At 45.3% G+C, this 23696-nt stretch overlaps 1 protein-coding gene across 9 annotated transcripts in view; it reads right to left on the bottom strand.

The window, feature by feature from the left end:
• Positions 1–23696, bottom strand: part of DHX57 (DExH-box helicase 57) — a 473349-nt gene that overhangs the window by 315888 nt on the left and 133765 nt on the right. For all 9 annotated transcript variants that reach the window (XM_029594371.1, XM_029594374.1, XM_029594373.1 and 6 more), the window contains one exon: positions 6839–6960. In XM_029594371.1, the coding sequence (XP_029450231.1) occupies positions 6839–6960 (122 nt within the window). The remainder of the gene's footprint in view (positions 1–6838; positions 6961–23696) is intronic.

Genomic DNA, 23696 nt, shown 5'->3' with positions numbered 1-23696 from the left:
TAATTTCTCCATTTCCTAGCGTGTAGCCAGATGGACTCAGGACCAATGGGATGTACAAAAGTTACTCCCGAACGGAGTGGGAAGCTGCCTGTTGTCCGGTTAACACCACCCTCATCAAGACTGCATCCTCTCAGACCTGGAAGTCCAGACGGTAGAACCTGGAGAAGGTATGTAAGGAGGACCACATCGCTGCTCGACAGATGGTGGCGGGCGACAGTAGTTTAGCTTCCACCCAGGATACTGCCTGGGCACTGGTAGAAGGAGCTTTAACCTGAAGGGGTAAAGGCTTCCCTGCCTCTACGAAAGCTCCCTTGATTACTTCCTTGATCCAGAGAGCTATGGTAGCTCGAAGCCGCTTCGCCCTGTTTCTTTCCCCCATAAAGAACAAGCAAACAATCTGCCTTATGCACTGGTTCTGAACATTCTAAATACCACACTAAAAGTCTACAGACGTTTAGATGGTGAAGAAGGCTGTAGTCTACCATGTCCTTGTGTCTATCCAGGGACGGTAAGAAGATGGATTGGTTCAGGTGAAACTCAGAGACTATCTTTGGTAAGAATGAGGGGACAGTGCAAAGCTGTACTGTTCCTGGAGTAAATCAAAGGAATGGTTCCCGACAAGAAGGCACCTGTAGCTCAGAAATGCGACGAGCCAAGAATATCGCCTATTAATAGGCGTAGCGACAGACTCATGACTTCCTTCAGACCACTGCTCAAAGTCCAATACTAGATTGAGGTTCCATAAGGGGACCAGCCACTTTAAGGGTGGGCGGAGTTGTTTAACCCCTTTTAGGAAATGGGCCAAGTCCGGAGGCACCAACAGACTTGTTCCATTCACCTCGGCCCTGAAGCAGGAGAGGGCTGCTACCTGGACCTTCAGGGAGTTGAGGGACAATCCTTGTTCAGGCTGTCCTGTAAAAATTCCAGGATCATGGTGATCTTGGTTGTTCATGGGGGCACCCTGTCCTCCTCGCACCAGGCCTCAAATATTCTCCAGTTCCGTACATATGCCAGGAACATTGAGAACTTCCGTGCATGGAGCAATGTGATGATCATAGCCGCCGAATATTCACGCTTTGTCAGGCAAGCCCTCTCAAGGGCAAGACCATAAGAGAATAGAGTTGGATCTTCGTGAAGAATCGGACCTTGCTGTAGAAGGTCCCTGTGCGGGGGGAGGCAAAGGGGACTCTCCACAAGAAGCCTCGAATGTCTGCATACCAAAGGTACCTGGGCCAATCCGGGGCCACAAGAAGGACTAGTCCTCTGTGGTGTTCGATCTTGCGGATGATCTTGCCCAGTAGAGACCACAGAAGGAAGGTGTACAGTAAGTACTCCTCTGGCCAAGTCTGGATGAGGGTGTCGATCCCTTGGGAGCGCTGATCTTATCTGCGACCGAAGAACCGGAGAACCTTCGCATTTATTTAACATTTTTCTATACCGACCTTCAAGGTTAAATACCATATCAGGTCGGTTTACATCGAACAGGGGTAGATCAGTGTAACATAACATAACAAAGGAACAACTTTTTATAATTAGTGGAGGTAAAGCAGAAAAGTAAGAAAGTTACATAATAACAAGGACCATGAACTAGGAAGCTGAATTCAGCTGGAAAAAGAGAAACCTTAAGAATGTATTAAATTAAAATACTAGGAGACTAGTAACTGATGAGAATATTGAAGAGATGTGAGATGTGAGATGTGAAGCATTGTGAGATGTAGCCAGTAGGTCAAAGGATGGGAGGTCCCAGCAATCTACTAGGAGCTGGAAGGCTCTGATAGACAACGTCCATTCCCCTGGATCCAGGCTTTCCCTGCTGAGAAAGTCTGCTCTGACGTTGCCTTTTCCCGTGATGTAGGAGGCAGAGATCCCTTGTAGGTTTAACTCCGCTCATTGCATAAGGAGGTCTAATTCCAGAGCACTTGGTGGCTTTTGGTTCCTCCCTGGCGGTTGATGTAGGCAATCGCTGTTGCATTGTCTGACATCACATGGATTGCTTGCTCCTAGAGCCTGTGGTTGAACTGCAGTCATGCTAATCTGACCACTCGTGCTTCCAGGTAGTTTATGTTTCAGTTTGCCTCTTCACCCCTGGGTTGTCAATTCCTATCAGTGAGCTCCCCACCCTTGGAGGCTTGTGTCCATCATGAGGACAATCCAGCTCGGTGGAGTCAGGCTTACACCCTTGCTTAGGTGAACTTCCTATAGCCACCACTGGAGCCGAGAGCATACTTCCATCAGTAGGTGGAGGCGAATCGAGTAGTCTTGAGACAGTGGGTTCCAGTGGGACAATAAGGAGTTTTGGAGAGGCCACGTGTGTGCCTTCATCCATGGTACTACTTCCAGAATTCACACCATGAGGCAGAGGACCTGGAGATAGTCCCACACCCTGGGGCGCATTCTGTTAGTAAACCGACGCACTTGGTCCATCAGTTTCTTTCTCCTCGATGGAGGGAGGAAGACCTTGTCCTGCTTGGTACTGAATCAGACCCCCAGGTACTCTAAGGACTGGGAGGGCTTGAGGCTGCTCTTGTTCATGTTCATGACCCAACTAAGTTCCTGTAAGAGAGCTGACCCTGCATATCACGTGGAGGCTCTCTTCCAATGAGTTTGCCCAGATCAGCCAGTCATCCAAGTAAGGGTGCACCCAGGATCCCTTCTTTCTTTAGTGCCGCCGCCACGACCACCATAATTTTGGAGAATATTCTAGGGGGCGGTTGCCAGGCTGAAGGGCAACACCCAGAACTGGTAATGGTGACCAGTACTGCAAAGCATAGAAAACTCTAGTGGTCTTGATGGATTGCAATATGAAGATAGGCCTCTAAGAGGTCCAGGGAGGTTAAGAACTCTCCCGGTTGCACTGCCAATATGACGGAGTGAAGAGTTTCAATATGGAAGTGAATTATCCACAGATGACTGTTGATGTTCTTCAGATCCAGGATGGGTTGGAATGAACCCTCTTTCTTGGGCACAATGAAATAGATGGAATAACACCCCATATTTACTTGGAGTGTAGGTACCGGAGTTATAGCCCTCAGACTGAGGAGCCTTATCAGTGTGGATTCCACTGCCAGTTGCTTGTGCTGGGAGTGGCAAGGTGACATCAAGAATCTGTCCCAAGGGATGCTGTGAAATTCCAGAGCATAACTTTCTCGTATGATGTCCAGTACCCATTTGTCTGACCTACTGCTGATAGAAGAGGGATAATTGGGCCCCTTATCTCCTCGTCCCATGGATGGATTGGCCCAAATTCATTGGGAAGTTCGGGTCGAGCCTGAGCCCGAACCTGTTCCTCTTTTTGGTTGTCTGCTCCAAAAGGACTGAGACCTTCCCGGGGGCAGAGATGACTGAAATGACTAGTTTCTGTAGGGCCGGAAATGTTGGGAGCCTCTGGCCCGACCCCTCATGTATGAGGAGGGCGCTGTGACCTCTTTTTCTTATCTTCAGGTATCCGAGGCACTGGAGATTCTCAAATTTGCTTCCAAATAGGAGGGATCCCTTATAGGGCATTTTTGTGAGGTTCGCCTTAAAAGTTGCATCCGTTGACAAATTTCACAACTATAGCTGTCTTCTGGCAGCCACCACTGAGGCTACTCCTCTGCCGAGGTATGCAGTAGGTCCGAGCTTGCATCCACCAGGAAGGCTGCGGCGGGTTCGACCGCCTCTCTGGCATGCTCGTCTGAGCTATCTGCCTCTCGAAAGAGAGAAGCAGACATGAGCAAGCTACCAGGGCACAACAGGAAGCGATCTGCAGTGTCATTGCTATCGTGACAATGGCTTGCTTAAGGATGGATTCCAACCGCCCTATCATGAGCATCCTTCAAGGCTGCTCCTCCCTCTAACAGGGATAGTTGTTTGCTTTGAGACGGCACAGACCAGGGCATCCATTTTCAGGAAACGCAGGCATTCTTTGACCACTGGGTCCAGAGGGTACAAGGCATCCAAGGCCTGACTTCCTTTAAAACTGCCTCCGGGGCATCCCATTCCAGGTTAATCAACTCCTGGATGACTTCCAGCATCGGGAAATAGCAAGAGGCTTTCCGTAGAGACACCAGGATAGGGTTCTTCTCTGGCTCCGACTTACAGTGCATGCCCAGAACTCCCAGCCTTCAGGGTCTGGGAGACTAGTGCCAGTAATTCATCTCCGTGGAAAAATCAAGGCATTGCCCAGTATGGGTCCAGGCCTGGAGGGATTTCCCCGTCCTCCAATGAATCCATGGTGTCTGGGTCCCTTGTCAGTGATACCCTTGGTGAGGCAAGACATGCCCCAAGGCAGGGCTGGGAGGGCAAGGCCTTCCAGCTAGGACTCAGCCCGGGCAGGGGCTGACTGTGCCAGAACAAAGGCTTGAAGGCCCTGAAAAAATTCCAAACAAAAGAAGGCCACTGGATCCATATTTGGCCCAGGAGGAACGGGAGTAGGGGCCGCTGAACTGCCCTCTTCCGGGAAGGACGCAGCCCCGGAATTGCTCAGGTCTGGGGTACTGCCAGATAAGGTTGTGACTGACCCGTCCTCTGACTGGGATGGGCCTGACTTAGTAAAGTTCTGAGAATCCAGCCCTCCCTGGGCCTCTTACAGTGCTGACACAGGAAGGACTCCAGGCCAGACGGTGCAGCCCTAATATGGCAGGCAGGACAAAGGGAGTGTTGCCTGATCTTCTTTGCTGCTGGGGCTATAACCTCTATAGCTTTTGCGTTTAGCCGGCTAATGCCTCTCGAACACGCAAAGACTTGCCTTGGCGCGTGTAGATCTAAGTGGTTGGCTGTGCGCTAAAGTGTGTATGCACTTACGTGCATGTTAGGCACACAGAAAGCCGGCCGCACCACGCATACCAATGAAGGGGGAAAATGGCGCCACAGTGAATCGCCACATGGCAAGTCCACCGAGCCTGAAGCAGGGCCTAGCCCATCGGGGGGGGGGGGGGGGCTGTTCAACCCTCTCGGAAAGCCCCTTCCCTCACCCGAACGGGATCGGGAACGATGTCGGTATGGCGTGCTGAGCAAGGAGACCGGAGAAAAGACTTATCGAAGCCCTTCCACGTCTCTGGATTGGAGGAGTTCTTCTCTACTTACCTGGTCTCAACGCTTACTGGCTGAGAATAAAGACTGTCTCCGGCTGTGGGGGTGGGGAAGAGAGGGCTTAGGCTGTCACTGCTGTGCTCAGCTTCTGCACTTGCTGCCTTTCAGCTGCTTTAGCAGGAAAGTCCAAGCTGGGAGCCAGCTAGCAGACCAAGGCACACCTCTGAGGGATCTCTGAAATCATCTCAGGAATTATCAACTGGGGGAGGGGACCCTTAGGTTTCACCACAGGAGAGCAGGGCTTGATCTTCCTTTCAATTTGAAGGTAAATTTCTCCTTTGAACTAGTGCTGCAATCCCGCTAAACATCGCTGCTGGTGTGGGGATAGCGTCCACATCTGCTAGGAGATGGAGAGATACTGAATGACTGAAGTCACCGCAGGAGTATAACTAGGGTGACGTCTACTTTGAAACCTGACTCAGTCTCAATCTGCTAGTAGGAGAGCACATAACCCATTGGACCTGAGTTCTTCCGACTTCACGCTAGGAAACTTATGTTAAACCTTTAACAAAACAAATATTACGTCTTGCCCATTTCCCCTCTCATGATGTACCTACTACTCTACTGTATGATGTTTCCAATATTTCTATCAATCGTCAGGAACAAAACTTAAGGTGTATTGCTGGACTCTTCCTTAACCTTTCGGCCTCATCAGGTTTGTGATGAAGAATGCATGTTTCAAGCTCTGCCAACTTCGGAATCTGAAACCATTGAAACTTTCAGATTGTGGTAAAGTCTCTTGTGATATCTACTATCCACTATTGCAATACGCTTTACCTTGCTCTTCCTCTGAGCATGATTAGGGTATTACAACTAATTCAAAATGCTGCAGACCACATTGTTACTGATGCTTCCATATGCGAACATATTGCTCCTATTCTTTACAGATTCCACACAGATCATATTATTAATATAAGGCCATTAACAGATTAGTTCCCCGGTGTTTTAACTGTCCTGAAAATCTATTGCCCCCTTAATTTAGATCATTCTGCAACCTACTTTTCGTGCCCTAAGCAAACGTCAAACTGGCGGAGTCAGGCAAGCAGCTATTTGAAGTCATGTGCCCCCAACTCTGGGATTCACTGGAGACACTGAAACCTGAACCAACTTTACCTTATTTCAGGAAGCAGCTCAAGTCCCACTTATATACCCTGGCTTTCAGCGATTAATTTTATACAACTTGGCTAGGACAGGTTGTGACTGGGAAGTTTTATATAATGTAATATCTACAAAAGGAGTGGTACTTCAATATTTGATGTATCAGATATCTATACAGAGTTGCCACTGGGCTACATTCACTCCTTGTGGGGTTTTGTTATTCTTCACTTGAGTATATGTTTTGTCTGTTTTATGTTTTTACTTTTAGTTTGTTTTATTGCCTTGGTTATGTACATTTCCTGTTATCTACTTAGAATTATGGACAGAGTAGGCTAGAAGTTTTAAATAAACTCTGGCCCCTCCCCCCATGCCTCTTAAAAATGCTAATTTGGGGGAGAAGGGAAAAAAATGAGGTTGTAGAAAAAAGATAAAAATATCCAAAAGTTACAGAATTTCCAATTATGCCTGCTCATTTACAGTGGCCTTAGGAAAAGAAGGAATTTGATTTATTATTTGTATTTATATCCTACACCTTTGTGAAGACATAATTCACTTAAAACAGGTGAACTAAGCATTTTCCTCTTGCTTTAGATAGTGAGAGTTTATGATCCAAAACGGGCAGAACAATTTTTTTCCCCTAGAGTTCACAGTGAAGAAACCACATTCTTACCCTGTCATACCGCTCACCACGAGCACTTGGTGCCGACTTAGCAAGTCCAGAATGGTTTCTCTTTTCTGCCATGCAGGAAGCTTCCGCCGCTCTTCCAGCATTTCCTGGTAACTTCTAGAAGACTGAAATCATATAATTATGAGAACTATCATGAAACAAGTACCACCAAAGTGTGGCAGATAAAACCAGCAGGAAACAAAACCTGAGATGTAACCTTGCTCTATGGGTGAGCACCATCAATAGACAGATTTTGAGGAAACTTGTGTATTACATTAGCACTACAAGAACATATCAATGTACAACACTAGACTATGATTCAAACAAATGAGTGGTTTATATCAACAGCCAGCCATTGATGGCAATATATCAACATCTCTCTCTCTCTTTATATATATATATATATCAATGTATCAATATCTGGAACAATATGCCTTTGGACTTGTGTCTTGAATCCTGCCACAAAACCTTCAAACAAAACCTCAAAACATGGTTGTTTGAACAAGCGTTCTATCAATGATCAGTAACTAACCTTAAATTCAGTTTTCCTGTATAATTTTTCTCCTACGCCATGTTCTTTCCTACGCCATGTTCTTTCCTACATCTGATATATCTACTTCTATGCCATCCCTGCGCCATGTTCTTCATTACTCCCCTTGTTTATTTTACTCTGCCTATCCCTCTGTCCCTCATTTTCCCCTCCTTCCCATTGTGCTATTCTGTGAATTGACTCGATCTTGACATTGGATCTTGCCTTTAACAGGTTAATGGCTTAAGTTACACTGCGCTTAAACATTCATTGTTGATTATAATTACAGAAGCTATAGTTTGGTCTCTGGAAACTGTTATTGATGTAAAACCTGAAGCTTTTGATTGTTTACTTACTGTATAAACTGTTATATGTAAAGCCTGTTGCTAACTTATTGTTTACTTACTATATAACCTGTTATATGTAAAGCCTGTTGCTAAGTTATTGTTTAACTGTAAACCGAGGTGATGTATATCTATACGTACCGCGGTATATAAAAATCTCCAAATAAATAAATAAATAAATAAATAAATAAATAAATAGCAAAATAATGGGAGACTTCAATTATCTGAGTATTGATTGGGCAAATGTCACATCAGGACATGCAAAAGAGGTAAAGTCCCTAGATGCCATAAATGACTGCTTCATGTAGTTCTGCTCATGGAACCAACCAGTGGGGGGAGACATTAGATCTAGTGCTCAGTGGAATGCAAGTCTTGGTGCAAGAGATAAAGGGGCCAATGTAATAAGGTTGTATTCTTCGCACCCCTGTTTTTTGTAAACTGACATGTTGTGAACGATTTCATGAATGCCGGTATAAAAAAACCTTAAATAAATAAATAAATAAATAAAGGTGCGCTAAAGCTGCCGTGGGTTTATATGCATGTTTTCCCACGCAAAGCCCTATTTGGGGATATATCAAGGGTTTTGTGCGCGGGAAAAAAGTGCATATGAATGTGCTTACTAACCCATGTTTTTTCTGCGTGAGGAGGCTATTATCTAATCAGGGACAATGCAGGAAGCCATGCTAAAGCTAGTGTGGGTTTTTTACTGCCACGGACAAGGCACGAGTTAAGTGACAGTGCCGACTCGTGGGCCATTATATTCCATTGCTTGCATTGATTTAGTGTGGTTATGTATCTGTGCACCTCTGGTGTAATTTCTATGATGGCGATTTCGGCTTTTGTCCAGCTCTTCCTGATGCTGTGGGGTATATCCTGTGGGTTTGCCAAAGGAATGTATGAGGGAGTGTAGTGAGAGTGTTATGAATGAATGAGTAAGTGGTAATGTTTGGATTTGGAAGTAGATATTCCTTGTGGGGGTTTTTAAAAAAAAATAAATTGATGTTTTGGAATTTCTCCATTTTTGAATATTAATAAAGTTTGGAAAAATCTCTCTCTCTCTCTATCTCTCTCTCTCTATATATATATATACATATGTCACTATTTGTTTGTGGATGAATATGGTTTGGTGATATATGATTAAATGCCATACTAGTTGTATCTGAAAGGATGACAGCAGCAGCAGGTTTGGCAGGTGACAGAGGTCAGGGCAGGAGAGAGAGGATCCAGAGGGAGCAGAGAGAAGGGATCGTGAGGAGCAGGTTGTTCCAGCTGGAACAGGCTATAGAAGGGTATGGAGGAAGCGGACATTTTGCCTCAGGACCATGCTGCTAGGGATGCCAGTCAGATGCGGTGAAGACCTACAGACTGCACTCCAGGGCTATCATGAGCCTGGATGAAGAGCTCAGATTGGATATTGATCCACTCAAAATGTGGGCATGCCATCCCAGGTCTGGTGAAGCTGCTCGGCGCCCTTCATTTTCTGGCCACCTGTTCTTTCCAGAATAGGGTGGCTGTGGTGACTGGCATGGAGCAATCCACGATTTCTAAGTCACTTCACCCAGGTATTAAAGGGCCATGCTGAAGAGAGATGCTAGCAGAACATCAGATACCCACAGCAGCTTCAAGAATGGCAGAGAGCGATTTTTGATATAGCTGGTATGCCGGTTGTGAAGGATATATTTACTGTACCCATGTGGCTCTCACCCCTCTTCATGGAAGAGAGATGGCATACCGGAATCAGAAAGAACGCTGAACCGCCAATATGGAGAAGAAGCATCAATAGTAAATATTAAGCTCTTGAAAAAGGACGAGAGTCCGAAACACGGTCCCATGTCTGGCATTGGCAAGGTCAAGGAACTACACCATTGACTGCTTTCTGGAGATTTGAGGCTTGAAGTTAGAAGATTAGTATATCTAGAAGATAAGTGCATCTACTTGTTATAACACGTGGATTACAATAAGAATCAGTTTGGAGAAAATTTTGATAACAGACATTCACATATATCTTTAAAAAGTACTAAAAAACCAACACATGACCGATGATTATAAGTAAGGCTGAGTCAAAGTTTTCACTACACGAAGAAGCCTAATATGATGGTCATATATAATTTTGACTGCTATTAGATTGTTTCACTATACTTTGTGCGTCTGGAGATTGGGAAGGATATTAGTGGATTAAGTTGGTCATTTGCAGTGATACCAGAATCAGAAACATTACCACTTCCTTAACGTGCAAGTGGTGTGCAATGTTGAACTGAAGATACTCAGCGTTGTGGCCAAATTCCCTGATAGCAATCATGATTCCTTCATCCTGGTGCAGTCTGCACTGGCTCAGCAATTCACAGAAGGGAAATATGGTGAAGGCTGATTGCTGGGTAAGTTATAAAAAAAAAAAAGTAATGATATTTTAATTGTTGTTTGCTATATGGGCATGAGGGTGTGCAGTTAAAAAAAAATGTAGCAAGTGTGCAGAGGAGGGAATAAAAGGCTAGTTAGTATGTGCTTTCAGTTACATGTGTTTCCAAAATGTCTACTAAATTGGTTATTCACCCACGAGCTCGTGTGTCTGACTCAAATTTGTATTTTTGCAGACATGAATGAGAAAGACTATTATACCCTGGGACTCTTCAAGCTGACATGTTTAACTGTTTAACTGATTAGTAGTTATTCGAGCAGAATGTACTATTATACCTGCACAGTCAGATTTAGTTAAGTCATCACTGTACATGCTGTCTGCTACAAGGGTGCTATCATGCATAATTTGCCACACGTGTGTAGTGCGGAGCATCTAAAGGCAGAATGGTAAGGGTTTATTGGGTCATGGGTAGCCAATATTCACAATAAAATGTTTCAGTGCTTAGCTTGCAGGGGTGGGTAAAGATAACAGGGAATATTTGAAAGAGAAAACTTTTTTTTTTTTTTAAAGATTAATTGCAATTTTTTGGGGGGTTCTACAGGTGATGCTGGCTATGAATACAGGTCATGGCTGCTGACGCCACTGACAGTGCCTCATACTGCGGCGGAAAGAAAATATCAGGAGGCATGTGTGAAAACAAGAAGCGTAATAAAGCACACATTTAGTCTACTTAGAATTAGATTCAGGTACCTTGATTAATAAGGAAGGGCTCTTATAATACTCCCCAGAAAAAAGTAGCAGATATTGTGGTAGCATGCTGCATGCTCCATAAAATAGCCTTGCAGCATGGTATAGAGCATAAACTGAATTAGAGCCAGACATGCACACTCCTGCTCTTGAATACAACACAGCAAGGGGAATGAAGTAAGGAGAAAGCTCATTGCAGGCTATTTTGGATGGAGCAGTGCCATTCTCTTTTGGACTGTTCCAGAAAGTTCTTGAAAAGTTCCAGAAAATTCTTGAAATGTTCTTGTAATGATAATAAATGTTTATCTCTAAGAAATTTTTTTTTATGTTCTCTATATCTGCGTTGGATCCTGTCCTTGGTATGGGAGGTCTTTGGGGGTTGCCAGCCTAGTTTCCAGGGTCCATTAGCTTACAGCTGGGCAAGCAACACACATTGCACACCTCTGCCAAGCTCAGCAACCATGTTGCAGTTCATTTTTCTCCACACTCAAAACTCTAATACTAGTGTTCTTGCAACTGGAATTGGTTAGTATTGGGGGAGGGGGGAGAAAGAGGGGAAGGATGTTAGGAAAAACCCATTGTTGGGAGGGGAGGGGGAGGGAGGATGGGAAAGGCTGGAGGGTGAAGGGTGGGTGGAGGTAATAGGAAGGGGGGGGGGGTAGTAGTGGGGGAGGGGATGGATGTTAGCAGAAAACCATGCTCCTCTCAGATTCATTCTTAGCTAGGCACCTTTCTGGACACCCAAGCATCCTGATTCGCATCCAGCTAAGCGCCTATCTCTGCACCCGAGCAGCCAGATTTGTGATTAGCTAGGCGCTTATCTTCGCACCGCTGGTATGCACTTAGATCCATGCGCAACTAAGCGTGTATGAATGCACACATGCGTGCTCATACTAATTTCTACGAGGGCAGAACTTCCTATTATTCTTGGGAGTGTTGCTACAATGCCTCCACCAGTGCCCCAGTCAAATTTAAACCACCAGGGTCATCACTCTTTTGGCATCTCTGGTGGTAGTTAATGAACACAGCCTGTACTGGTGCGCTAGTGAAAGGCACAATTTGAGAAGGATGACCTGAGCCTGGGAGCAGCTAAAAATGGAATATGATAGAAGAGCCTCTCATCCATGTGGCATAAGTAAGGACTGGGTTACATAAGAACATAAGAACATAAGAAAATGCCATACTGGGTCAGACCAAGGGTCCATCAAGCCCAGCATCCTGTTTCCAACAGTGGCCAATCCAGGACATAAGAACCTGGCAAGTACCCAAAAACTAAGTCTATTCCATGTAACCATTGCTAATGGCAGTGGCTATTCTCTAAGTGAACTTAATAGCAGGTAATGGACTTCTCCTCCAAGAACTTATCCAATCCTTTTTTAAACACAGCTATACTAACTGCACGAACCACATTCTCTGGCAACAAATTCCAGAGTTTAATTGTGCGTTGAGTAAAAAAGAACTTTCTCCGATTAGTTTTAAATGTGCCCCATGCTAACTTCATGGAGTGTCCCCTAGTCCTTCTACTATCCGAAAGAGTAAATAACCGATTCACATCTACCCGTTCTAGACCTCTCATGATTTTAAACACCTCTATCATATCCCCCCTCAGTCGTCTCTTCTCCAAGCTGAAAAGTCCTAACCTCTTTAGTCTTTCCTCATAGGGGAGTTGTTCCATTCCCCTTATCATTTTGGTAGCCCTTCTCTGTACCTTCTCCATCGCAATTATATCTTTTTTGAGATGCGGCGACCAGAATTGTACACAGTATTCAAGGTGCGGTCTCACCATGGAGCGATACAGAGGCATTATGACATTTTCCGTTTTATTCATCATTCCTTTTCTAATCATTCCCAACATTCTGTTTGCTTTTTTGACTGCCGCAGCACACTGAACCGACGATTTCAATGTGTTATCCACTATGACACCTAGATCTCTTTCTTGGGTTGTTGCACCTAATATGGAACCCAACATCGTGTAATTATAGCATGGGTTATTTTTCCCTATATGCATCACCTTGCACTTATCCACATTAAATTTCATCTGCCATTTGGATGCCCAATTTTCCAGTCTCACAAGGTCTTCCTGCAATTTATCACAATCTGCTTGTGATTTAACTACTCTGCACAATTTTGTGTCATCTGCAAATTTGATTATCTCACTCGTCGTATTTCTTTCCAGATCATTTATAAATATATTGAACAGTAAGGGTCCCAATACAGATCCCTGAGGCACTCCACTGTCCACTCCCTTCCACTGAGAAAATTGCCCATTTAATCCTACTCTGTTTCCTGTCTTTTAGCCAGTTTGCAATCCACGAAAGGACATCACCACCTATCCCATGACTTTTTACTTTTCCTAGAAGCCTCTCATGAGGAACTTTGTCAAACGCCTTCTGAAAATCCAAGTATACTATATCTAACCGGTTCACCTTTATCCACATGTTTATTAACTCCTTCAAAAAAGTGAAGCAGATTTGTGAGGCAAGACTTGCCCTGGGTAAAGCCATGCTGACTTTGTTCCATTAAACCATGTCTTTCTATATGTTCTGTGATTTTGATGTTTAGAACACTTTCCACTATTTTTCCTGGCACTGAAGTCAGGCTAACCGGTCTGTAGTTTCCCGGATCGCCCCTGGAGCCCTTTTTAAATATTGGGGTTACATTTGCTATCCTCCAGTCTTCAGGTACAATGGATGATTTTAATGATAAGTTACAAATTTTTACTAATAGGTCTGAAATTTCATTTTTTAGTTCCTTCAGAACTCTGGGGTGTATACCATCCGGTCCAGGTGATTTACTACTCTTCAGTTTGTCAATCAGGCCTACCACATCTTCTAGGTTCACCGTGATTTGATTCAGTCCATCTGAATCATTACCCATGAAAACCTTCTCCATTACAGGTACCTCCCCAACATCCTCTTCAGTAAACACTGAAGCAAAGTAATCATTTAATCTTTCCGCGATGGCCTTATCTTCTCTAATTGCCCCTTTAACCCCTCGATCATCTAACGGTCCAACTGACTCCCTCACAGGCTTTCTGCTTCGGATATATTTAAAAAAGTTTTTACTGTGAGTTTTTGCCTCTACAGCCAACTTCTTTTCAAATTCTCTCTTAGCCTGTCTTATCAATGTCTTACATTTAACTTGCCAATGTTTATGCTTTATCCTATTTTCTTCTGTTGGATCCTTCTTCCAATTTTTGAATGAAGATCTTTTGGCTAAAATAGCTTCTTTCACCTACCCTTTTAACCATGCCGGTAATCGTTTTGCCTTCTTTCCACCTTTCTTAATGTGTGGAATACATCTGGACTGTGCTTCTAGAATGGTATTTTTTAACAATGACCACGCCTCTTGGACATTTTTTACTTTTGTAGCTGCTCCTTTCAGTTTTTTTCTAACAATTTTTCTCATTTTATCAAAGTTTCCCTTTTGAAAGTTTAGCACGAGAGCCTTGGATTTGCACACTGTTCCTTTTCCAGTCATTAAATCAAATTTGATCATATTATGATCACTATTGCCAAGTGGCCCCACCACCGTTACCTCTCTCACCAAGTCCTGTGCTCCACTGAGAATTAGATCTAAAATTGCTCCCTCTCTCGTCGGTTCCTGAACCAATTGCTCCATAAAGTTATCATTTATTCCATCCAGGAACGTTATCTCTCTAGCGTGACCCGATGATACATTTACCCAGTCTAAGTAACCACCCCAGGGGCTTGGGGTGGTTACTTAATGCCTGGGGTGGATTCCCTAGGTTCTGCGAGTTGTAAGGTTGTGCCAGGGGTAGTGCCTGGATTCTCTAAGTTTTGGGAGTTGTAATGCTGTGCATGGAATGATTAAATTAATTTTTCTCTCTGAAATGTAATTTATGTAAAAAGACAGTTTTATTTATATTAATCATGCACACATTTTAATCCATTGTTGTAATTATGTTTGTGCATTTTCATCTTATACACTGAGGACCTCAAAAAGGAGGCCAGATGGCTTCAATTAAAGAAGCAACTGTGGGAGAGATCACGTGATGCAGTGAAGGGATCAGACGTGGGATTTCCCTTCTCGGCCTTTTTGCCTCCATCCCACCCCATCTGAGGCCCTAATCCTCACATACAGTGGACATTTAACTTTATAATCATCAAAAGCACCCATATCCATCAGCATCCAGCAGAATGACTTCCCGGACAGCGAGGAAAGAGAAGGAAAGGACAAGGCCCGAGCACCTGAGCAGGCCCTGGAAGATGAAGGGGCTGTCCCTGAAACATCCTCGACTCTAGCACTAGAGGAGATACGCTCAGCGGTTCGTGATGCCCTTGGACCTGAATTGTCATCTATCTCCAATAAACTAACTGAATTGACAACCTCTATTGCTGGCTTTGAATCACGTCTTACAACTATTGAACAGCGTGTATCTGATGTCCAGGACGACCAGGAGGGCATGCGGAAAGAGCTGGCTTCCATCAAAGCAATGCTGGTGAAACAATCTGACCGTTTGGAGGACCTTGAAAATAGGTCCAGAAGATCGAACTTACATTTTGTTGGAATACCGGAGAAAATAGCAGAAAGAGACCTGGCCCCATTTCTGGAGGAATGGCTCCCACGTGTGCTGGACCTTCCTCTGGTGCATGGTCCACTGAGGATCGAGCAGGCCCATTGTTTAGGCCCCAAAAGAGATACTGCAGCGAAACCGCGGATCACGATCGCAAAGATCCTAAATTTTCAACATAAATCTCTGATTCTCCGAGCTACACGCGCTGGGAAGGGACTTGAATATGATAACAAGGTACTTGTCTTTCAAGATTTCTCCGCGGGTCTCAGCCAACAACGGCATGCGCTGACACCATTTTATAACCGTCTACGCCTTGAACCAACGAGCTCTGATAGTTTACCCGGCGCAATTGTGAGTGCTTACCCCGAAAGGAGTCCGATGGTTGAACTCGCCGGTGGAGGCCCAGGAATATCTGGCAGCGTTGGAAAATACTGCACCAGAAGGAGCCAGGGCTTCGGATCCGTGAGAGTAAGGAGACAGCCCATATTTGGTCGGGACTGATGCTGGTTACATGACATCGGTGCCCTGAGGCTTTGCAGTGCTGATGCCTTACGAGGAGGGTGCCCTGTTTATTGTGGCTCCTTCTCCTAGTGTTGGGTAGTTCGGTGGTGTTTTGAGCTGACCCATGGTTCCAGGGGGGGTTTCCACTGGCTGCAACTGGCAGGCTCCCGTGCACGAGGCTGGGGATGAGCCTGCTCCCGCGTAGAGAACTGAGATGCAGCCAGGGCACGGACCTTGCTCTTGCCCCGGACACATTCTTTTTTTTCACTTCATGACTTTCTCAGTAATCTCATTGTGTTTGGAACTTTTTTTTTTTTTTTAATTTATTTTACAGCATGTAGCAGGGGTGCTGTTTGTCTTTTGGGAACCCTCCTTAGTTTTCTTGTAGTACTATTTACAAATTTCTTGTAACGGTTGGTGTTCTGGATGATTTATTGATGCAGGGGTGTTGGAAGGGGGGGTGGGAGGGGTAGAAATATCGATTGCATTGTAGTGATCTCCACTAGCTGTAAAGCTGAGTTTCTCTATGTTCAGGGGGGATGGGCGAGGACGGGGGGGTTGTGGGGGAAGGGACTTGGGTAGTGTTGCTGCTTAAACTGGATATGTACACTGTGATATTCGTCTGGGGGTACATTGCATGTTGTATACTAGGTCCTAAGCCATGGGCCATTGTAAAATGGGGATCTCAGCTGGGAGGATCCCTGTTTTCCTTTTCCTTTTTATCTTTTTTCAGTGTTCCTTCTCTGATGGAGGTAAATGGCTAGTCAACATATGCGCTTGCTCTCATGGAACATCTGTGGTGTATAAACTCTCCCATTAGGATGAAAATGCTCTCCCTTCTTAAAAGGAAATCAGCGGACCTGGTCTTCCTACAGGAAACACATCTTACTGATGCGGAGCACCAGAAGCTCTGCCGAGATTGGGTAGGAACTGTACATTTTGCTTCCGCGACTAGATCAGCTGGGGTCGCTATTCTGATCCATAAGCGTCTGCCTGTTTTCATTAAACAAGAAATCTAAGACCCCAATGGTCGATATATTATATTGATAGCAGAGCTTTTTCACCACACGATAGTGCTGTGCAATCTTTACGCTCCCAACAATCCCAGTCTAGCATTTTTCCAATCTATTCATGATCAATTAGTTCTTCACCAGAATCACCCTATTATTGTAAGGGGGGATTTTAACACTATTAAAGACACTCAATTAGATCGGAGTGGGGCGGCGGGGTTAGGCAGAAGTCACTGGGGTAAACCGTTTGCCCTCTTAGAACAGGAACAAGATTTGGTGGATGCATGGTGGGTTTTGAACCCCACGGCGAGGGACTTTACCCACCTTTCACGGGTGCACAACACGCATTCACGTTTAGACTATATTTTGCTGAGTACTAGTTTGTTTTCTAAGCTTACAGAGGCGGGAATAGACGACATTGATCTTTCCGATCATGCTCCAGTCTGGGTGGAGTTAACCTGGCCGGGTGGGCCGCCCCGACTGATGAGGTGGAGATTTCCGAATTACCTTGCTAAGGACACAGGTTTCCGAGATCACCTCCTGGGTAAATGGAAGGACTATGCCTCCCACAATGCATTACACGAGAGTGATTCGGTACTCTTTTGGTATGCCTCCAAGGAAGTTTTGAGGGGGGAGATCATTTCATATATGGCTCATCGGAAGAAAATGTTAGACAAGCGTATCCTTACCCTGAGCTCCAAACTTAGGAGGGCCAAGCAGGAACTCCTACTTGATAACTCTCCCGCACATAGGGAGTTTTACATCTTGGTGCAACACGCGCTTAACTCTCTGTTGCATCAAAGGGCCAAGAAAAGTGTGTTATATTATCAGCATAAGTTATTTCAAATGGGGAATAAATTGGGCAAAATAATGACTAATTTGATTCGGACACGCCGTCTGTCTCACTATGTGGCGGCACTTACATCTCCCACCGGACGATTAGTGACAGATACGCCTCAGATCCTGCAGTTTCTTAGGGACTTTTATGCTAACCTTTATACTGCTGAGGCCTCAAATCTGGACAGATGTTCTTCCTTCTTTGATAGGATAGAGATGCCTCGAGTCACTCCTGAACAATGGGCCCAGCTTAATCTACCGATCTCCAAGGCTGAGACCCGGTGGGTTATCTGGCAAGCGAAACCTTATAAAACGCCAGGTCCCGATGGCTTTACGGCCGAATATTATAAAGCCCTGACTGATGTTTTGATAGGCCCTCTCACTAACACTTTTAATGCCTTGATTGATCAGGGATCCTATCCGGGGCAAAGTAATGAAGCATATATCACACTGATTCCCAAACCGGGGAAGGACCCTCAGTCTCCTGCGGCCTATAGGCCTATCTCCCTGTTAAACGTTGACCAGAAAGTTTTGGCAAAAATTCTGGCCGACAGGCTGGGCCAGGTCTTGCCCTCCTTAATTAGATCTGATCAAGTTGGTTTTGTGCAAAAACGATATGCATCCTCTAATATTAGGCGGGTACTGGTTGCCATGGCGCTATGCCAACAGGTTAGAGAGCCCTATATGGCCATAAGTTTCGATGCGGAAAAGGCCTTTGATAGGGTAGAGTGGTCTTATCTGTTTCATGTTCTAGAGGCAATGAATCTCACAGGCTGGTTTCGGGGAGCAGTAAATCTTCTCTATCACGGCCCTCTAGCACGAATAACGGTTAACCAATCCCAATCTGAAAGTTTTTCCATTTGTAGGGGTACCCGACAGGGATGCCCTCTATCTTCACTGCTCTTTTTATTACAATTAGAGCCCCTTTTGTTAGCTATACAAGAGAACCGGCAGGTTAGAGGGGTCTGTTTTCAAACCATACGTTCAAATATGCGGCCTTTGCCGACAACGTCCTGTTTTTTTTGACTAATCCCAAGACCTCTTTGCAGACTTTGTTGTCCCTTTTTCAGGAGTTTGGCCTTTTCTCGGGCTTTCGCCTGAACCCTGATAAGTCTGAGGCGCTAGCATGACAGATGGGAGGTTACTTTTCCTCTGCTCTGGGCTCAAGGATGTGTGCGCTACTTGGGGGTGTACCTGACTAACGAGCTGTCCCAGTTATATGACCTCAATATTTCTCCTTTAGTGGCCTCCACCTTAGACAGGATGCGTAAATGGCAATCGCTCCCGCTGTCTCTAGGGGGTCGCATTCATCTATTTAAGATGGTTCTTTTGCCTCAATGGCTGTATGTCTTTCAGAATTTAGTGCTTCGCCTTAAAGTCAAAGATCATAGACAGCTAGAGAGGGGGATGGGAAGTTTTTTCTGGAGGGGGCAGAAATCCAGGATAGCACTTTCCCGGCTGCAAAGCAGATGGGGCACTGGGAGTCTAAGTATCCTGGATTTGCATCTATACAATTTAGCCAGTAATCTCAGAGTGGTGCGGGAATGGTTGCTGGGGGAAGGGTATTATTTTAACTTGGAGGCTGAGCGCACAGTTTTTGGCTCTACTGACCTGCGCTTTGTTTTACAGACCTCGTGGGCTAAACTAAATTTACCTGATCTCTTGACAGGCTTGGTGTCTCCGGTACGATATGCTTGGTCCCAGTTCCTGAAGCTGTTGCGGTTACCTCAAGGCTGTGCTTACTTTTTGCCCCTACAAGGCAATTTAGATTTTTCACCGGGATCCTCCACCACTGTGTTTAAAGACTAGGCGACACGGGGAATTACCCAAATAAGTCATGTTTTTGATGCTGCAGGGAACCTCCTTACTCCCCAATTGCTGTCTCAACTATACAACCTGCAACATCCCTCCGTGTTTGCTTACATACAGCTCTCCCATTATATCAAGTCCTTGCCAAAAGATAGCCTTTTGCCCAGTGGTTTCCGGGTTGTAGCTAATTTTTTTCTCTTGGAGCAAGTAAACATACTGTCACGTTCGCACTATTATCAGAAATTGCGGACGGCTACTTACCAGAATCCCTGTTTGGGCCTAGCTGAACGTGGGCTGGGGAGGGTACATTCCGAGTGACGGATGTTCAACTACAAGCCAGCCTTCGGCATATTGCGCAGGTTTCCTCAAACTCCTATTATCGGGAAATGCAATATAAATTTCTCTGGAGGGCGTAAATCTCTCCTCTGGTGGCATTCCACTCCACCTTGCTGCCGACGGCAACTTGTGCAAAGTACAATCAGGCGACAGGTACCCTCTCTCATGTTTTGGGGCTGTTCGATTATTCAAAAATTTTGGAGGTGTGTTGTATCTTATCTAGCTCGCCTGCTGGGTGTTTCTTTGCCAGTGTCCCCCTCTTGATATTTTTTGAATGTATTCCTTTGCCACGTATCCGAGAAGTGGGACAACGTCGCTTGTTTATGAAAGCCTGTTTTGTAGGGAAGAAATTGATACTTCTTCAGTGGAAGGAATCGGCGGGCCCATCCTTTTGGGCTTGGAGGAATCATTTTCACCGTTTGATGCAGATGGAACAGCTGTCAGCTCGGACTTCACCTAAGGCACGCTGTACCTTCCTCCAAATCTGGGACCCGTATATAAAGACTTTACCACATAGAGCACGCAGCTGGATCTTAAATGACTGAACTTCCTCTTCATTGTTGGTCTTGGGACCTTTGCTGTAGTGGCCTGGTATCTGTATCGCAGTGTACTATGGTTGGTATTAATGGGGGGGGGAGTGTTGGGTGGGACTGGTTGCTTCTGCATGGTTGCTTTTCCAAAAAAAACAAACCATTGAATACATTGTTCCTTCTGCATTAGAAGGAACAATGTATTCAATGGTTTGTTTTTTTTGGAAAAGCAATAAAAATTGTTTAACATAAAAAAAAAAAAAGAAGCACTGTGGATAGATCAGGTGCGAGCTCGGCGGGCCAGGGCTGGTTGTTAGATTTGGGGTTGGTTGTTTTTTTTGGTTTGTTTTTTTAATCTCCAGTCATCAAGGCCATATGGTCAGTTTAGGTCCAGTTTCTAGCAGCATTCACACATCTAAGAACATCCTTTTTATTTTGTTAATCTAAAAGTTCGAGGTATTTTCTATGGGTTAGGCTCCTCAGGCATATTAGTTTTTACCTTGCCCTACAACTCCACTGTTAAAGCTATATCCCCTCACAAATATTTTTGTTCTCTTCATAGATGACATCCCATTGCCAGATGAGGAGGAAGAACAGATGTTGGCCAGCAATGCACCAGTCCCAAGCCCTGTCCAGGTAGCTGCATACGATCATGGAGAGGAGCAGACTGTTCCTCCCCCACTTCAGCCAGAGCACACTCTCCCCCCACCCCATAGGGCTGCCTCCCTGTTCTGACTGGAGCAGTAGGGAGGCAGTGACACAGACTGGGCAGCCTTTGCTGCCCAAGGGAGGCTCATCTCACCCCTCCATCTCTTCCCTCAACATCTGGTGCTCGGCTGGAGAACCCAGCTCATCGCCTGGAGCAACTGCTACAGGCTGGTTACTCAGCGGCAATTCGCTCGAGCCATCCAGATAGGGGAGGAGATGATGGCAAATAAGACAGCCCTTTGGAGTATTGCTGAGACCGCCATGCACCTAGCTGAGGTCCAACAGAGGTCCAGCAGAATCACTCCAGACTTCTGCTGGCCTTAGTTATGCGTATGGGCCTGATTCTGCCTCAGCAACACCACTAGAACTGTTGTCTCTGCCCTCCCTACTTTCCCAGCTCATAATTTTTCCATGTAAATAGTTTTTCACCTTACATAATCCCACCCCTTCACCTAATTTTTTTTATTGTAAATAGTTATTTTAAAAGGAGAAATTGCTACTTACCTGATAATTTCCTTTTCTTTAGTACAGACAGGTGAATCCTGAACCAGTGGGTTATGCACCTCTACCAGCAGATGGAGATGGAGCAAAGTTGACATCATGGTATATATATACCCCTGCAGTGACGTCAGTCCACCAGCATTCTCCGCAAAAGCCAACTGTGGACAAACTAACAAAAAAACTTGATTAACAGACAACCACTCCAGCACTCAGCTAACAGGAAACCAATAAGTTCAGACAAAGAATGCAACAACACTACTCTAGGGAGTGAACTGACACTTACCAATACTCCCTGGAACACACAGCCACGCAGGACCACCATAGCACAACCATTCAGCAGCAAAGGGCCAGAAGGTAGAGTCACTTGTCTGTACTAAAGAAAAGGAATTTATCAGATAAGTAGTAATTTCTCCTCTCTAAGAATTCAGACAGGTGAATCCAGAAGCAGTGGGATGTACCAAAGCTACTCCCAAACAGGGCGGGAGGCTGCCCGCGGCCAGTCAAAAGGACACATGCAAAGGCTGCGTCCTCCCTGGTTTGCATGCCTGGAAAAGGTGTAAGAGAACCATGTTGCAGTTCGGCAAATGTTAATGGGAGACAATTTAACCTCTGCCCATGACACTGCCTGCGCCCTAGTGGAATGAGCCCTAACCTGACTAGGTAACAGCTGCTCAGCATCTACATACACGGCCGTGACTACCTCCTTAATCTAGCGGGCTATTGAAGCCCGCAACGCTGGCTCACTCACCATGGAGAACAAACAGGTGATCAGTCTTCCTGAGAGGTTTAGAAACCTCCAAATACCTCAAGATATGCCTCTTGACATCCAAGGGCCATAACAGAACATATTCCTCCGCATCTCTTTCCCTGTCCAGAGACGGCAGTGAAATGAACCGATTTCAAGTGAAAATCAAAGACCACTTTTGGCAAAAAGGAAGGAACAGTATGCAGCTGTATCGCCCCCGGAGTCTCTCAGAAACAGCTCCCGGCAAGACTAGGCCTGCAGTTCGGATACTAGATACACAGAAAAAATTGCCACAAGAAACACCGTTTTCAAGGTGGATAACCTCAAGGAATGGTTACACATCGGCCAAAAAAATAGTGCCCACTAAAAAAATCCAAAACTAGATTAAGATTCTATAACAGCACTGTTAAGCAAAGGAGGATGAAGATGTTTCACTCCTTTCAAGAAACAGGCCATATTTGGATGAGCCAACAAGGGTCCATCATTCACCTGACCTCGAAAACAGGCAAGAGCTGCCACCTGTACCTTCAATGAATTAATGGCCAACTCTTTTTGCAATCTATCTTGCAAAAGTTCCAAAATGAGCATGATCTTAACCAAACGAAGGAGAATACCTCAATCCTCAAACCAAGCCTCAAACACTCACCAAACCCACACATAAGCTAAGGAAGTGGAGAGCTTTCTTTCTCGTAGCAAGGTGGCAATCACCGCAGTAGAATATCCATGCTTCACCAAGCGAGCCCTCTCAAGGGCTATAATGTAAGACAAAATCGAGTTGGATCTTCGTGAAGAACAGACGCTTACCATAGCAGATTCCTGTGTTCCGGAAACCGGAGGGGAGTGTCCATTAGGAGCCTTCACAAATCTGCATACCATGGCCTCCTGGGCCAATCTGGTGCCACCAGAAGCACCATCCCCCCTGTGAGTGTCAATCTTCCAAATAATTCTGCCCAACATGGATCATGGGGGATAGCATACAGCAGCTTGCCCTCTGGCCACTCCTGCATGAAGGCATCGATGCCCAAGGACTTTGGATCTCTCCAACGATAGAAGTGAGGAAACTTTGCATTGCAAGAAGTCACCAGCAGGTCCAGAAACAAAAAGGTCCCAACGATCCACTATTAGCTAAAACAATTCATCCATGTCATCAGGGTCCCTATCAGGGAGCTCCTACAACAGACCTAGGCCTACTCCAATGCTTACCTGCAGCACCAGGCGTGCAGGAATCTGCAGCCTGCAATCCTGACCTGTCAAGATTGGCCAGGGGCAAGGACTGCACCAGAAGGGATTGCAGTCCTTGAAAAAATTATACCAAATAAAATACAAAGGGATCCATGCCAAAAGCAAGGGGCATTGAACCAGTGCCCACTG

The sequence above is a fragment of the Rhinatrema bivittatum genome, chromosome 3, assembly GCF_901001135.1.
Source record: "Rhinatrema bivittatum chromosome 3, aRhiBiv1.1, whole genome shotgun sequence".
NCBI lineage: Eukaryota > Metazoa > Chordata > Amphibia > Gymnophiona > Rhinatrematidae > Rhinatrema > Rhinatrema bivittatum.
The sequence above is the reverse complement of the archived record's forward strand: the minus strand, read 5'-3'. Positions and strand labels throughout refer to the sequence as shown.